This window comes from Carcharodon carcharias, chromosome 1 (genome assembly GCF_017639515.1).
Source record: "Carcharodon carcharias isolate sCarCar2 chromosome 1, sCarCar2.pri, whole genome shotgun sequence".
NCBI lineage: Eukaryota > Metazoa > Chordata > Chondrichthyes > Lamniformes > Lamnidae > Carcharodon > Carcharodon carcharias.
This window is the reverse complement of record NC_054467.1, coordinates 51,681,958-51,699,010: the sequence shown is the minus strand read 5'-3', so window position 1 is coordinate 51,699,010 and position 17,053 is coordinate 51,681,958. Positions and strand designations below refer to the sequence as shown.

Below are 17,053 nucleotides of genomic sequence, written 5' to 3'. Positions count from 1 at the left end.
AAAGACAGATGGAGAGATTGTGAGCAGGGTGCATGCCAGGCCAAATGAGAAGGATTTCAGGAGTGCGTGTGTGCTGAGTGGAGCCATGGATGGGATAAGGGGACGATCTCCAGAGGAGATGAGGCCAGATGGAGATGTGAGGTTGTGTGTGTGAGAATGGGTGGTGATGTCTCTTGATCTGGCAATGAGTGAGATGCCAGTGAGTATGTGATCAGCTTGTGAGTAAGTGAATTGAGAGTGATGAGATGGTTGGCTTACCCTGGCAACACTGATGAGATCATTCATCTACTTTCTGCACTGGATGGCCAACCTCTAGTGTGCAGTGTTGGCACTGACCACCTCTGCCACCACCTCCCAAGCCAGAGGGTTGAGATTGAATAGCATCCTGAGGCCAGACCAGGGGTATTCGTGGAAGGCCTCCACATCCTGAAGGTGCCCCAGGGATGCGTCACTGAACCGAGGGGCTGCATTCTTCCTGGCTTTTCGGGCTATGCTTTCAGCGGAGCTGGCCCGGGCTGCAAGAGTTGAGAAGTGTGTGCATGGCTGCATTTTAAATATAGCGCCCGGTGTGAGGAAGTGGCGAGGTGACTTTGTAACTCTTTCGAGTACAAACCCGTTTCCATCTGTTTCAGATGAAGTTACATTGTTTCATAGTTTGCCATTGTGAGATTTGAACTCTTGATAATCTTTTAAATGAAAATCAAATCAACAAAATTGGGATAAATCAGGCACAGCCCCAATTCAGGTCAGCTGTAAAACCAAGAACAAAGTTTAAAGGAAACTTACAAACTTTAAATCAAAATGTGATTAAAGGGGTCAACAAAACACCCCAGTCCCCACGGTGCCTACCGAGCACGGAAGGCCTTGAGAGTGCCAGCAGATACCGCGTGCTCCTTCTCCAGGGACATCCGGCAGCGAACGTAGCCACGGAAGAGGGACAAACAATCGGGCGGGACTCCCCCGTCGATCGCCCGCTGTCTGGACCTGTTAATGGCCAACTTGGCCAGGCCCAGGAGCAGGTTCACGAGGAGGTCCTCCTCCTTCCCGACCCCCTTCCGCACCGGGTGCCCATAGATCAGGAGCGTGGGGCTGAAGTGCAAACAAAACATCAATAAAAGGTTTTTCAAATAACTAAAAAGGGAGTGCAGCCTACAACACCCTACGTATACATGGTCCACAGACTCCACAAGACCGCAAAAAGGGCACATGTCCTGAGAGTCCGTGAACCTATGCATCCTCTTATTATAAGGGACTGCTGCATGCAACACCCTCCAACCCAGGTCCCCAATAGAAAGGGGGAGGACACCTCCGTAGAGGGCCTCCCATCGGGGGCCTCCGCCGCCGGACGGCAACAAGGCACGCCAGGGCGTGTCCAGTCGACGGACAAGGGCGAGAAAATGGAAGGTGTGCAGCAGCAGTCCGTATAAAAAGCCCCTCTTTGCCGTGCCAAAAGGCACAGAGGGCATGTCCCCGAGGCGGCTCATATTGCGGGGCACCAGCACCCGAGGGAGGGTTCGGGGCTTGGGGCCAATGTGGAATTCTGTCCGAACAGGGGAACGCTCAGACGGAAGACCACCGCGCACCTGGGCCACCTCAAGACCCAAAATAACATCCGGTCCGAGCACGACCGTTCTCAGGTCTTGGATGGCATCCGCTGCGACCTGGACACTCACAGATACGCGTCGCGCCAACTCCTGCGGGAGCATCCAGCCCAGTCCTCCGCCACCCAGCACATCCCCGATCCTGGTCACCCCTGCGGCCACAGCCCTCCTCTCCACCAACCACTGAAAAGGACGGAGGGGCGGATTCCTGAGCAGCGGCTCTCTGACGATAGCCGCTACTCCTGACGGGGGAGAGCTGCATCACGAGGCGACCACTTTCCAGACTTTGATCAGGTCCTGGTAAAAGACGGGCAACGCCTGCAAGGAGCCACCGAGGCCCAGCTGTTCTATAAACAGGAGCTGCACGTCATAATTCAGGTCGTGCACCTGACGGAAGAAATACGTCATCAGGGCACACCATCTAGGAGGAGGCTCGACGTAGAGGTATCGCTGCAGGGTCTGAAGGTGGAAAGTCGCCACTTGTGTGCGTAGGCAACTAACGCCTGACCACCCTCCCTAAGCGGGAGACTCAGAATCTCGGCAGCAACCCAGTGCAATCTTTTGTCCCAGAAGAAGTCGACTGACAATCTCTGGATTCTTGTGACAAAGTCCGGGGGAGGGGTCAAAGTGACCAGCCGATACCACAACATGGCGGCGATCAGCTGGTTTATGACCAGAACTCGACCTCGGTAAGATAGCACTCGGAGCAGTCCTGTCCAAGGCCGCAGGCAAGATGATGTGACTCTTTCGAGTACAAACCCGTTTCCATCTGTTTCAGATGAAATTACATTGTTTCATAGTTTGCCATTGTGAGATTTGAACTCTTGATCTGGGGGTTACAAACCCAGTACCATAACCACTTGGCTATTTAGGGCAGTCAGGGCCTGCCACCAACGATCCAGTGTGTTTCCTGTGACTGCATAATTTATGAGACGGGAAGAGGACGATATGGTGTGAAAACCCGCCATTGCAGCCGGTGGGTTAAATGTCTTTTTCTCACGCCCGCTCCCACACACAGTGCAAATCTGGGACAATTCCACCCAAAGTATTTTAGTTTCTCTGCCATTTCCTTATTCCCCAGTTTCTGCCTGGAATGGGCCCACATTTGTCTCTGCTAATCTTTTCCTTTTCACATACCTCAAGAAGATTTTACAGTCTGGATTATGTTTCTCACTGGTTTACTTTCATATTTTATTTTCACTTTCTTTATGAATTTCTTGGTCCTCTTTTGCTGAATTCTAAAATGTTCCCAATCCTCAGGCTTGCTACTATTTTTGGACACTTTTCTAAGCCTCTTCCTTTGACCAAACACAACCTTTAACTTCTCATGTTAGCTATGGTTGGATCAGCTTTGCTGCTGGAATTTTGTGACTCAAAGGCATGTAAATTTGTTGTAAACCATGTGGTAATTTTTTAAATGCTAGCCATTTCCATCTACCATCAAACCTTTTGTACCACAACATGCCAAAGCCAATTTTCCCTCAAACCTTTGTACCTTTGCATGGATTTAAAACCCTAGTTTTGAATTGAACTATATCGCTTTCAAATTTAGTATAAGACCCCATAATATTATGGTCACTCTTCCCTAGAGGCTCCTTTACAATGAGATTATGAATTAGCCCTTTCTCTTTGCACAATACTAGATTAAATACTAGTTCTTGAAAACCATCCTATACATTCCAGGAAATTGCCCTCCACAGCAACTGTGCTAATTAGGGTTACTCGGTATATATGCAGATTAATGTCCCCATGATTACTGTATTGCCCTTGTTACATACAACTCTAATTTCGAAGGAGCCTTCGTGAAATGCTGAAGTGCATCATGTACATGGTACATACTGCTGCCACTGTGCGTTGGAGGGGGTGAATGGGCCTGTAACTTCCGAGTTCTAGGTCAGTGTAACTACATGTACCCCAAAGGTGCATTAGGGAACACACCCTTGGAAATGCACAGCAATTGCCTGCACATGGAACCATCCAAAAATGCAATTTAACTCATAAACTTTGCTTGGTTCCGACTATCTTACATCAATCGTAACCCAGGAAAAGTTAAAAGAATTAAAACCACTCCTAGCTTCTAGATAACTATCATACAGACCCACACTGAGTCCCCAAATGATTCAACCCATCCCCCAACTACACCTGGGGATTTCCCCGCTCCACGACTACCCCTCACACGGGACTCCCCCCAATCCCCGAACCCCCAGGGGACTCCCCCCACCTCCCAAGTATCCCCCCACAGGAATCCCAGCCCCCGGGGGACTACCCCAACCCCAAAACTAACCCCGCCTCCCAGAACACTCCCCCTCCCCCGAGACTCCCCCCAACCACTGACTACCCATCACCCAGGCCCAACCCAGAACCCAATCCGACACCACCACCCCACCGACTGCCTGACCCTACTCCCTGCCTGTCGCAAATCCCCCAGTTGTCACCCCCACCCAACTGTCTGATTGCCCCTTGAACTGTTTCCCCCCCGACAGCCCAACCTTCCCCTCCCTGACTGTCCAACCCCCACCAACTACCCGACACTTCTGACTGCCTTTTCCCCTATTGTCCGACACCCCCTCAACAGCCCGACCCCCCCCCCACCACAACTGCTCAACCTAACCCCCCGACTACCTAAGCTCTGCTGACTGCTCAACCCCTACTCCCCTGACTGTCTGACACCCCCCGCCTGTCTGGCACCACTCCCCCCCAACCATTCCCCAACTGCCTGAACCCTCCGGCCCCCAGCTTTCCGTCTCCATCCCCTCGACTGTCCAACACCCCCTAGACTGCTCATGCCACATCCACTACCCAACCCCCACCAACAACCCTCCCGCTGACTGCCCTCCCCCTTCCGCTACCAACTATCTAACTGCCTCGACCCTTTCCCCTCACCCCAACCACCCAACCGCCTCTCCCCCTGACTGCCCTCCTCCATCTGACTGCCTGACACAACCTGACAGCCCCCTGCCCCGATTCCCCGCCACCTCCCCACTGTCAAAGCTCTACCAAGTTACCTTACAAACCTACCTTCTCCCTGGCTTGAAAGTGGCTGGACCTTTAAACCTACCCGATTTATGGCAACTAGTGATGTAAAAAAGGGGCCATTCGACTCTGCAGCCCTCGACAATGGGGGCGCGCTACCCAGCACAGTTCTCACCTGGCCTGAATTGGAAGGTCAGGTGAGATAAGATCGAAAGGATTTTGAGGTAGGAATGTAGGAAAGGAGTGGGAATCCGACTCTAATTGCAGCTTCGCGGAATTCAGGCATCCCCATGGGGTGCCGGTCAAGCAAGCTGCTTTGTCCTGGACGGTGTCAATCTTCTTGAGTGTTGTAGGAGCTGAACTCATCTAGGCAAGTGGGGAGTGCTGCCTGCTGTTCTCTGTGGGTAGCAGTAGGCCCCATCCTGACTGCTGTCTGCCTTTGCCACTCATGCTCTGCAGGCATCTCTCTCCACCTGGTTATGTTCAGTGCCACTACTTTGGCATTCAATTCGCCTACACTACTGAGGCCTTCAGTCCAGGGCTGTAGAGTCAGAGGTAAGGAAGCTACACCCCCTTTTTTATCTCACTAGCTGTCGTAAAACAGGTAAGTTTATAGGTCCACTTTCAGAAGCCAAGGAAAAGATAGGTTTGTAAGGTGAGTGGGTAGGATTGGGAAGGTGTGGCGGTGCCAGGATTGGGCTGGGTGGTTTGGGGGATCAAGTGGTTGTGGGGGTCAGTTGGTCAGTCAGGGGGGTGTCAGGTGGTCATTGGGGGTTGGGTGGGGGGTCAGTAGGAGGGGAGTTGGTCAGTAGGGAGTGGGGGCCAGGTGATCAGTGATTGGGTGTTGGTCAGGGGGTTGGTTGGAGGTTGGTTTTGGGGGGGTTGGGTGGTGGGGGCAGTCGGTGGGGGTGGATTGGGTGGTCAGTGGGGAATGTCGGGTGGTCAGTCGTGGGGTCGGGTGATCAATGGAGGCATCAGCCGATGTGGGAGAGTTGTCAGTGTGGCGGTGGGGTGGTCAATGGAAGGGTGGGTGTTAGGTGAATATGGAGGTGGTCAGTGAGGGGGTTGGTCAATGGGGAGGAATAGGTGGTCCGTGGGTCCGGTGGGGTGAGTCTTGTGGGGTGTTGGGGTTGGAGGGGGGGTCAGTACTGTATTCACCCAAGAGTTAGAAGTGGTTTTAATTCTTCTAAGCTTTTCTGGGCAACTATTACTGTAAGATAGTCAGAACCATCCGAAGTTTACGAATTAAATCGTAGTTTCAGGTGGTTCCGATTGCAGGGTAATTGCCCAATGGAAGTTTGAACTTCCCAAGCAATTGTCGGGCAGTCCTTCTCTGGGGACCTCTAGGTTCCGGGGTGGAGGGATAGTGGTGTTGCCCAGCACGTCTTTGATGTATCCTCCACTTATGACCAGTTATGATACCCTGGAAGTTATGTGCCAATATCATACAGTTTATAGCCTATCATTTACTAAAGCAAATCTTTTTAAAAAGGTACGAAATGACTTTTTGTTAACACATATTAATATATGTGCATTTGTACAATAAGAATTGCCAATATCAGGAAGAAGAGGGATGACCACACAGGGCCCTTCTCATAGGTTGTATGTTAAAGTGTTTGTCAATAACTTTATTTTTGTGGACTGATCTGGGAGTTGACTGAAGTTTGTGTAACCTATCTTTCTCTTAATATTTGTGTAGTAAATTTGATTTCCTCACACACACAGAGGATCTGCTGTTGATTGGTCAGGACAGATGGAGAGCCCCTTTTAAAAGGAAAAAGGAAATATTTGCACAAATTTGTTGAAAAGGCAGCAAGATCAAGAGGCATCGGTGTGGGACTGGCTGAATAAACAAGACCATGAGTGGGTGTCCATTCCGAGGGGGTGAATTACAGTAAGTTTTACTTTAATCTTGAACATATGAGAATGTAATTTGGAAAACTTCAAAATCTGTATGCTAGATTTTAACTGTGTTTTTTTTTTGGTAATTGTGCAACTTTGGACCTCAATTTCGGTGACTGTTGGTATATTTTCTGAAGGAAAATAGAATGTGGAAATAGATAGTTGTTAACTGATTAGATTAGTTTTGATTCTTATTTGTTCTTTTTTAAATTAGAGGGAAAGAGTTAGGCTCTAATTGTTACCTTGACACAGACAAGCAACAAAAACAACTTAACTTTATAGAGTGCTTTTAATGTAATGAAACATCCCAAGCATTAGAAAACAAAATGTGACACTAAACCACATAAAACAGCGTCAGGACAGACGATCAAAAGTTTTGTCAAAGAAGTGCTTTAAAGGAGAAAAGTGAGTTAGAGAGACGGAGAAGTGGAGGGAGGATATTCCAGAGCTTCGGGCTAGGTAATTGAAGGCACAGCCACCAATGGTGGAACAATGGGAATGCACAGGGGCTGCATTTTACATGCCCCCAATGGGTATGTTTCAGGGGTGGGGTACATAAGATAGGGCCACTTTCCCACCCACCCCAAGCTCACCCAAATAATACGGGAGGTGGGCAGTGCCAAAATCGGCAGCCCACCCACTTTATTTAAATAGATAATCAAGGGCCAATTAGACTTGTTACCAATCCAATTGACCCTGATAATACGCTGCCCACATCATAAAATGGCTGGCATGGGCAGTCGGGCGAGAGTGGATGGCCTGATTTTTAAATATAATTCTTTAAAGGACGGGAAGGAAGGGGTGACAGTTATCTTCAGGGGTCTGCTCTTTGTGGATTGGGGGTGGCCCCCCTAATATAGAACCCGTCCCCATTTCTTCCTTACCAGTTGCTTCCTTAAATCCACCACCTCCACCCCTAACCTGCCCAAATCCTCCCTGCCCAAGACCTGTTTCCAGGGATCCAGTGGACCTTCTTCTGCTTCTTGTTGCAGTCCCGGTGATGCCCACTAATGCACTCTTGGCATTGCTGGGACTGATGGAGCTGCTGGCCAATCAGATGCTTTATGGCTGTGGGGCAGACTGGTGTGGAGTTGGTCGGCTCCACACCAACTTTGCTTCGGGGGTGGGGCTTGGTGAGCACCCCTGCTTGCTACCCGCACCCCCCCCCCCCCCCCCCCCACCCACCCCCCCAGCCCCCCCACTGCTGTAACATTCTGCCCCAAGAGGCCAGAATTGGAGGAGCACAAATATCTCAGAAGATTGTGGAGCTGGAAAAGATTACAGAGAGAGAGGGGCAAGGCCATGAAGGGATTTGAAAACAAGAATGAGAATTTTAAAGTCAACACACTGCTTGACCCTGAGCCAAATGTAAGCCAGCGTGCACAGCGGTGGAAGGAGAATGGACCTTGCTACAAGTTTAGACACAGCTGAGTTTTGCCTGACCCCAAGGTTTTGGAGGGCGACATGTGGGAAACCAGCTAGGACTGAGTTGGAATAGTTGAGTCAAGAGGTAACAAAGGCATGAACAAAGGTTTCAGCAGCAAATGAGCTGAGACAGGGGTGAGGTTAGGTGACATCCAGAGTTGGAAATAGGCTGTCTTAACGATGGCTTGAATATTAGATTGGAAGCTCATCGAGGGGCAGGATTCTGCCCTTAGCAGGGGCGCTCAGTGGGGCCGGACGAGCCACGCGCTATCAGCTCCGCACCGCCCTGTATGGATCATGAGTGGCAGCGCTGAGCACTGCCTGTGTGGCCGGGGGGGAGGAGGGAGAGCCAGGCCCAGTGCGCAGTTCACGCATGAGCGCAAAATAGTGCTTGTCTCCCTGAGGCACGGAGCTCATTTTAAAAAAGTTAATAAAGACAGTAAAAATTTAATAAATCATGTTCCTCATGTGAATCCACCACATGAGACAGGATATGTTTTTAATTCCAAAATAAAGTTTTTATTTAATGTTACTTTGCTTTAGGAAACCTCATCCCGCTCGTGGATGGGGTTTCCTAAAAAATGTAAAGGCCACTTGGCCTTTTCACCTGCCCGCCAACTGTAAGGTTGGTCAGGCAGCGTAGAACTGAATTTAATTAGCTTGTTAATGGCCTTAATAGACCTTTTAATTATTGGCGGGTGCGCAGCTGACTCTGGTATGCGCCCGCCGAATAAATATCGCGTGAGTGCACGCCCGATGTCATCGCGCGTCATTTTACGCTCTGGTGTGTCAGACGCGTGCCTGCATGTCAAGCATAAAATTCTTTCCGAGGGATCAAATATGCCATCAAGGCTGTGAACATGCTGGCTTGATCTCAGACTGTTGCCAGGGAGAGGGTGGAGCCAGTAACGAGGGAACGGAGTTTGGAGCAGGGACTGAAAACAATGGTTTCAGCCTCCTCAATATTTAATTGGGGGAAGCTGGATGTTGGTAAGCGGCCTGATAATTTAGCCATAATGGAGAAGTAAAGAGAGAGCTGGGGGTGAAGTAGAGCTGGGTATCACCAGCATAAATCTGAAAACTAACACTGTGCCTTAGGATGATGTTGCCAAAGGGCAGCATATAGACGAGGAAAAGTAACGGGCCAGCATAGGTCCTCAGGGGACACCAGAGGTAGTTGTGTCCAGGCAGGCAGAAAAACTATTGCTAGTGATTCTTGAGCTATAATTATCTAGATAAGAATGAAACATTGTGAGAGCAGTCTCACCCCAGCTGGACCACAGCGGAGAGGTTTTGGAGTCGGATGGTGCGGTTAACTATGTTAAAGGTTGCAGACAGGTCATAAAAGACAAAGATGGAAAATTTACCTTTGTCCCAATCACAAAGGATATTATTTGTGACTTTTATAAGAGCTGTTTTGGTACCGTGGCAGCAAAAGAAACCTGATTGGAGGGAGAAAAACATGGAGTTTGTATGAAAAGGTAGGAATAGATTAGTGAGGCAACAGTGTATTCAAGGACTTTGGAGAGGGAATGGAGGTTAAAGATTCAATTAGAATGCCCACTATTCAGAAGGATATTCCAGTATACAATAGATAACCACATTATATTACTATTTCTTTCAGACGTGCATTTCCTTCAGACCTGCAGGATAACAGTGACACATCACAAGATGGAACAAACAAAGCCAGTAAAGGAGGAATAATATACAGGGACTATCTGCAGGTTTGTTTAAGGATTTTATTGCAACATTATCCCTTAGCCAATTCAACCTTTTTAACTTCACAGAATCATAGGATTTTAATGGCACAGAAAGAGGCCATTTGGCCCATCATGTCTGCACCATCTCCCCAAATCTGCAGTATAACCTAGTGCCATTGCATTGCCTTTTCCCCGTACCTTGCATATTGTTTTTGTTCAAATAATCATCTAATGTCCTCTTGAATGCCTTGATTGAATTGCCTCCACCACATTTCCAGGCAGTGCATTCCAGACCCGATCCACTCGTTGTGTGAAAAAGATTTTTTCTCACATCACATTTGATTCTTTTCCAAATCAATTCAACTGTGCATCTTTTCTTGTTGGATTGGGCATGTACTGCTGTAGAAAATTTTCCTGAACATAATTTAGGAACTTTTGCCCCTTTCTGCCCTTTACGCTCCCACAGTCCCAGTCTGCATTTGGGTAATTAAAGTCCCCATTATAACTGCTGTATAAAAGCCGCATCTCTCTATAATTTCCCTGCAGACTTATTCTTCTATGTCCTTCTCACTAGTTGGCAGTCTGTAGACTATACCGAGCAATGTAATTGCGCTCTTTTTGTTCCTTAGCTCTAGCCAAATTAATTCTGTCCTTGAACCCTCTGGGACATCCTCCAGCACTGCAATGCTCTCCTTAACCAATACTGCCACCCCTCCACCTTTCCTTCCTATCCTGTCTCTTCTGAACACCTTATACATGGGAATATTTAACACCCAGTTCTGCCCTTCCTTAGCAAGGTCTCTGTTATCACCACAACAACATATTTCCACGTGGCAATCTGTACCGGTAACTCACCAAACTTATTTACTATACTCTGTGCATTCACATACATGCTTGGTAACCCTGATTTAGATTTTGTTACTTGCTCCCTCACCCTGACTTTACCTACTAACTTACTATTCTCTATACTAGTGCTATCTGTCTCTCCCAGTATTTTGTGCACCCTGGGGCAGAAATTTTCGCTTGGTGGGCAGGTACGTGCCTGACCCGCTCGAGCGTGAAATGGCACACATTGACGTCTGCCGAGCGCTTTAGTTCAATTGGCGGGTGCGTGCCGGAGTCAGCAACACGTCCACCGATAATTAAAATTAAATTAAATTAAATTAAAAGGCCTGTTAAGGCCATTAAGTAATCAATTAACTTAAATTTTTCGCTGCCTACTGGTTGGTGGGCAGGCAAAAAGGTGAAGTGGCCTTTGTATCTTTTTGGAAATCTCATCCACGGGTGGGATGAAGTTTCCAAAAGCAAATAAAATTTTTTTAAAAACTTTCATTTTTCACTCATAACATGTCCCTGCTCATGTGACAGAGTCATGAGGGGACATGTTGCATTACATTTTTATTCATTTATTTTTTTCATATCTCTTTGTTCTCCTGAGGCAGCTCCATGCCTCAGGGAGATTATGAAGCGATCACTCGCACGCATGCACCAAGTTCGTGCTTGGCCTCCTTGCCCTCCACCTCCCCCACCCCCCCCCAGCACAAGTAGCGCTATTAGTAGCCATACTAATTGGCCTATTAGTATGAAATGGCGGTCTGGTGCCAATCATGGGCGGATGTCGTCTTCCCGACCGCCCCAACCCACCCCCGCTGAGCGAAAATTTCTGCCCCTGGTGTATCTTTCTAATATTATTTCCTGGTTCCCATAGCCCTGCCGAGTTAGTTGAAAGCCTTCCCATCAGCACTAGCAAAACAAGGAACTCAGCCTCGGCTCCGTTCAGGTGCAACCCATCCGGCCTGTACAGATAGCATCTTCCCCAAAGCGAGTTCCAGTATCCCAGGAATCTAAAGCCCTCCCTCCTGCACCATCTTTCCAGCCACGCATTCATCTGCCTTATCCTCCTAATTCTGTACTCACTCGCACGTGGCATTGGGAGTAATCTGGAGATTACTACATTAGAGGTCTTGCTATCACTATAGCTCTTTCTTTCTTCTTCCTCACCTCCTGTACAGACAAGCTGTTCGTGGTGCCACAAACCTGGCTCTATCTGCAATCCTCTGAGGAACCAACACCCTCACCAGCTTCCAAAACGGAAAAACAACTTGTGAGCAGGGCCCCAGGGGACTCCTGCACTACCAGCCTACTTCTCTTGGACAACCTGGTGGTCACCCATTCCCTCTCTGTCTCCAGGCCCTTAAGCTACAGCGTGACCACCTTTCTGAATGTGCTATCCACGTAGCTCTCAGATTTGCAGGTGCACCACAATGAATCCAGCCACCGGTCAGGCTCTTAAACCTGGAGCTCAAGTTTCTGCAGCTGACAAGTTTCTGCACATGTGGTCGTCTAGGACACCGGTAGCTTCCAATGACTTCGCACATATTACAGGACACACATTCCACTCTACTGAGCTGCCCTGCCATGCCTTAACTCTTCTTCCCTTATGTTAACTCTATTATACTTTGGACTATTTATATTACTTTATTATATTGGCCCTAAATTTCCCTTATTGACCTATTAAGGCCATTAAGAAAGCAATTGACCTTATGAATAATGCTGTCCATCCAACCTTAAGGTTGGCGGGCAGGCGAAGAGCCCAAGCAGCCTTCACATTTTCCAGGAAACTTCATCCATGGAGAGGATAATGTTTCCTGAAGGTTTTATAAAATTTAAAAATACATTTTGTACATTTCACAAACATGTCCCAGCTTATGTGACACGGTCACATGAGGGTACATGTTTAATTCAATTTTAACTTTATTTTTCAGAAACATTTATTATCCACTTAATTTCTCTGAGGCATCTCCATGAAATTTGGACAGAACATAAGGAACAGCAAAGGATATCTAAAAGATTAATAAGGAAGGAAAAATTAGAGTACAAGAGAAAGCTAGCCAGAAATGTAAAAACAGGTAGTAAGAGTTCCTATAAATATTTTAAAAAAGAAATGCGTTAACAGAGTGAGCATTGGTCCTATAGAAAGTGAGTCTGGAAACTTGATAATTGAAAACAAGAAAATGGCAGATGAATTAAATGGGTATTTTGCATCAGCCCTCACTATATAGGGTGCAAGTAACATCCCAGAAGCAGCTGTAAATCAGGAAATGGATGGTAGGGAGGAACTCAGGAAAATGACAATCATCAGGATGTGGGCACAAGATACACCAGGAGATAGAAGTAGCATGTAAGAAAGGCAAGGTTACAGTGATCATTGGGGGATTTCAATATGCACGTAGACTGGGAAAATCAGGTTGGTAGATGATCCCAAGAAAAGGAATTTGTGGAATGTCTAAGACATGGCTTTTTGGAGCAGCTTGTGGTGGAGCCCACTAGGGAACAGGCAATTCTAGATTTAGTGATGTGTAATGAGGGAGATTTGATAAGGGAGCTTAATGTGAAGGAACGCTTAGGAGGAAGTGACCATAATATGATAGAATTTACCCTGCAATTTGAGAGGAAAAAGCTGGAATCAGATGCAACTGTATTACAGTTGAATAAAGGCAATGACAGAGGCATGAAGGGGGAGCTGGCCAGAACTGACTGGGAGATGAGCCTAACAGGAAAGACAGTGGAACAGCAATGGCAGGTGTTTCTGGGAGTAATTTGAGAGACACAGCAAAACTTCATCCCTAGGAAGAAGAAGCATACTAAAGGGAGGACGAGGCAACCATGGCTGACAAGGGAAATTAGAGACAACATAAAAGCTAAAGAGAAAGCATACAATGCGGCAAAGAGCAGTGGGAAACCAGGGGATTGGGTAGCCTATGAAGACCAACAGAGGACAACTAAAAAAGAAATAAGGAGGGAGAAGATTAAATAGGAGGGTAAGCTAGCCAGTAATATAAAAGAAGATTGCAAGAGTTTTTTTAGATATATAAAGAGTAAGAGAGAGGCAAAAGTGGATATTGGGCCGCTGGAAAATGATGCTGGAGAAGTAGTAGTGGGGAACAAAAATGGCGGAGGAACTGAATAGGTACTTTGCGTCAGTCTTCACGGTGGAAGACATGAGTAACATCCCCAAAGTTCAAGAGAGTCGGGGGGCAGAGGTGAGTATGGTGGCCATTACCAAGGAGAAGGTGCTAAGAAAACTGAAAGGCCTGAAGGTGGATAAATCACCTGGAGCAGATGGATTACACCCCAGAGTTCTGAAGGAAATAGCTGAAGAGATAAGAGATAAGTCTGCCACCACTTTATTGGACTGCAAAACAGTAAGTCTGCACATGTTATACAATCTCCTCACTAACACTGGCCATGTAGCAGTCACTGATGGAGGCGCTCACAGCCCATTGCGATCCCAGCATCTGGGTTTGGGCCAGTGTCTCCCGCGTCGCAGGCTGACAGGGCAGCCATGAAGTGCACTCATCTCTGGCCATCCAAGGGGTGACCAGCACTCTCCAGGAAACATTAAGGGGCGGTCACACAGGGCCAGGGAAGGTGCTAAGTACAGCCATGATAACCATGTCTCTCTCTCTCTTTCATGCTACGGGAGGACCATATCAGGATCATGGATCCTGGTGACCTAGCTGTATGCCTGATGGCCTACAGAGTCCATGGGAGAGAGATGGACTGAGGCTCCTGGCTGTGCAAAGGCAGGAGCAGCAACATCATGAAGAAGGGGCAGCAATGGCTCCCGCACACACTGCCAACAGCGAGTTATGGCTGGTCGGCGCCTAGCGACACCCAGGGTCTACAGACACCAACTGTCATTCCTGCAGATGATTGAGAACCAGTGTCGCTGATGACTGCACATGCCTAAGGACTTCGTGGCTCACATCTGCCACTTACTGCAGAACTTGGAACCAAGAAGACATGGAGGGCATCCACTGCCAGTGGCTGTGAAAGTGACCATGGTGCTCTATTTCTATGCCAGTGGCTCCTTTCAGGATTCCACAGGTGACCTCAGTGGGATATCATTAACTGACACCCACAAATGCATCCATGAAGTCACAGATGTCACTTTCTCCATGGCACACAACTTTGTGCATTTCGTTCGGAACAAGTACAGCCAGGATTCGTCATTGTTCATTGGATTCGCCCTGATGTCGGGGTTCCCACAGGTGCAGGGTGCAATTGACTGCACTCGCGGGGTGCTCGGGTCTTCGTCACTACACTCAATGGACTTCATCAACTGCAAGGGCTTCCACTCACTGAATGTGCAGCTGGTATGCGGCCACCAGGAACACATCCCATAGATGTGTGTATGGTTTCCAGGGAATGTGCACAACACCATAAGACCAACAGACCATAAGACATAGCAGCAGAAATCAGGCCATTTGGCCCATCAAGTCTGCTCTGCCATTCAATCATGGCTGATAAGTTTCTCAACCCCATTCTCCTGTCTTCTCCCCATAATCTTTGATCCCCTTACCAATCAAGAACCTATCTATCTCGGTCTTAAATACATTCAATGACCTGGCCTGCACAGCCTTCTGTGGCAATGAATTCCATAGATTCACCACTCTCTGGCTAAAAAAGTTTCCCTTCATCTCTGTCCTAAAAGGTCTTCCCTTTACTCTGAGGCTGTGCCTTCGGGTCCTAGTCTCTCCTACTAATGGAAACATCTTCCCTACATCCACTGTATCCAGGCCTTTCAGTATTCTGTAAGTTTCAATCAGATCCCCCACTCATCCTTCTAAACTCCATCGAGTATAGACCCAGAGTCCTCAAATGTTCCTCATATGTTAAGCCTTTCATTACTGGGATCATTCTCGTGAGCCTCCTCTGGACCCTCTCTAGGGCCAGAACATCCTTCCTGAGATACGGGGCCCTAAATTGCTCACAATATTCTAAATGTGGTCTGACCAGGGCCTTATAAAGCCTCAGCAACAAATCCCTAGTCCTCTCGAAATAAATGCCAACATTGCATTTGCCTTCTTAACTACCAACTCAACCTGCAAATTAATCTTAAGGGAATCCTGGACTAGAACTCCCAAGTCCCTTTGCACTCCAGATTTCTGAATTCTCTCCCCATTTAGAAAATAGACTGTGCCTCTAATCTTCCTACCAAAGTGCATGACCTCACACTTCCCCACGTTGTATTCCTTCTTTGCCCATTCTCCTAACCTGTCTAAATCCTTCTGCAGCCTCCCTGCCTCCACCTATCTTTGTATCATCTGCAAACTTAGCCAGGATGCTCTCAGTTCCTTCATCTAGATCATTAATGTATAAACTGAAAAGCTGTGGTCCCAACACTGACCCTTGCGGAAGTCCACTAGTCACCGGCCGCCATCCTGAGAAGGACCCCCTTATCCCCACTCTCTGCCTCCTGCCAGACAGCCAATCTTCTATCCATGCTAGTACCTTGCCTCTAACACCATGGGCTCTTATCTTACTGAGCAGCCTCCTGTGCGGCACCTTGTCAAAGGCCGTCTGGAACTCTAAGTAGGTAACATCCATTGGCTCTCCTTTGTCTAACCTGCTCATTACCTCCTCAAAGAATTCTAACAGATTTGTCAGGCATGACCTCCCCTTGATGAAACCATGCTGACTTTGCCCTATTTTATCATGCACTTGCAAGTATTCTGAAATCTCATCCTTAATAATGGACTCTAAAATCTTACCAACGACCAAGGTCAGGCTAATCGGCCTGTAATTTCCCGTCTTTTGCCTCACTCTCTTCTTAAACAGGGGGTTTACATTAGCGATTTTCCAGTCCTCTGGGACCCTCCCTGACTCCAGTGATTCCTGAAAGATCACCACTAACGCCTCCACTACCTCTTCAGTTATTTCCTTCAGAACTCTGGGGTGTAATCCATCTCGTCCAGGTGATTAATTCACCTTAAGACCTTTCAGTTTTCCTAGCACCTTGTCCTTGGTAATGGCCACCATACTCACCTCTGCCCCCCCGACTCTCTTGAATTTTGGGGATGTTACTCATGTCTCTCTCCGTGAAGACTGACGCAACGTACCTAATTAGTTCCTCCGCCATTTTTGTTCCCCATTATTACTTCTCCAGCATCATTTTTCAGTGGCCTAATGTCCACTTTTGCCTCTCTCTTACCCTTTATATATCTAAAAAAAAAACTCTTGCAATCTTCTTTTATATTACTGGCTAGCTTACCCTCATATTTAATCTTCTCCCTCCTTATTTCTTTTTTTAGTTGTCCTCTGTTGGTCTTTGTAGGCTTCCCAATCCCCTGGTTTCCTACTGCTCTTCACTGCATTATATGCTTTCTGCTTAGCTTTTATGCTGTCCCTGACTTCCCTTGTCAGCCATGGTTGCCTCGTCCTCCCTTTAGTATGCTTCTTCTTCCTAGGGATGAATTTTTGCTGTGTCTCCCAAATTACTCTCAGAAACTCCTGCCATTGCTGTTCCACTGTCTTTCCTGCAAGGCTCATCTCCCTATCTCATCAACAGCTATATCCTGAGTCGCTTGCAGATCCCAGAAGTCTTCCAGGGTCCACAGAGGCTGCAGGGATGGCTCTTCAAGGACAAGGGCTACCCGCAGGGGACGT

General features: G+C 47.7%; 1 protein-coding gene across 1 annotated transcript in view; it reads left to right on the top strand.

Annotated features, from left to right (window-relative positions):
• The first annotated feature begins 4,718 nt into the window (after window positions 1-4,718).
• The window catches only part of tdo2a (tryptophan 2,3-dioxygenase a), a 103,656-nt gene continuing 91,321 nt past the window's right edge, over window positions 4,719-17,053 (top strand). Inside the window, exons 1-2 of the mRNA XM_041178131.1 lie at window positions 4,719-4,771; window positions 9,526-9,625. Coding sequence (XP_041034065.1) covers window positions 4,719-4,771; window positions 9,526-9,625 — 153 coding nt within the window. The remainder of the gene's footprint in view (window positions 4,772-9,525; window positions 9,626-17,053) is intronic.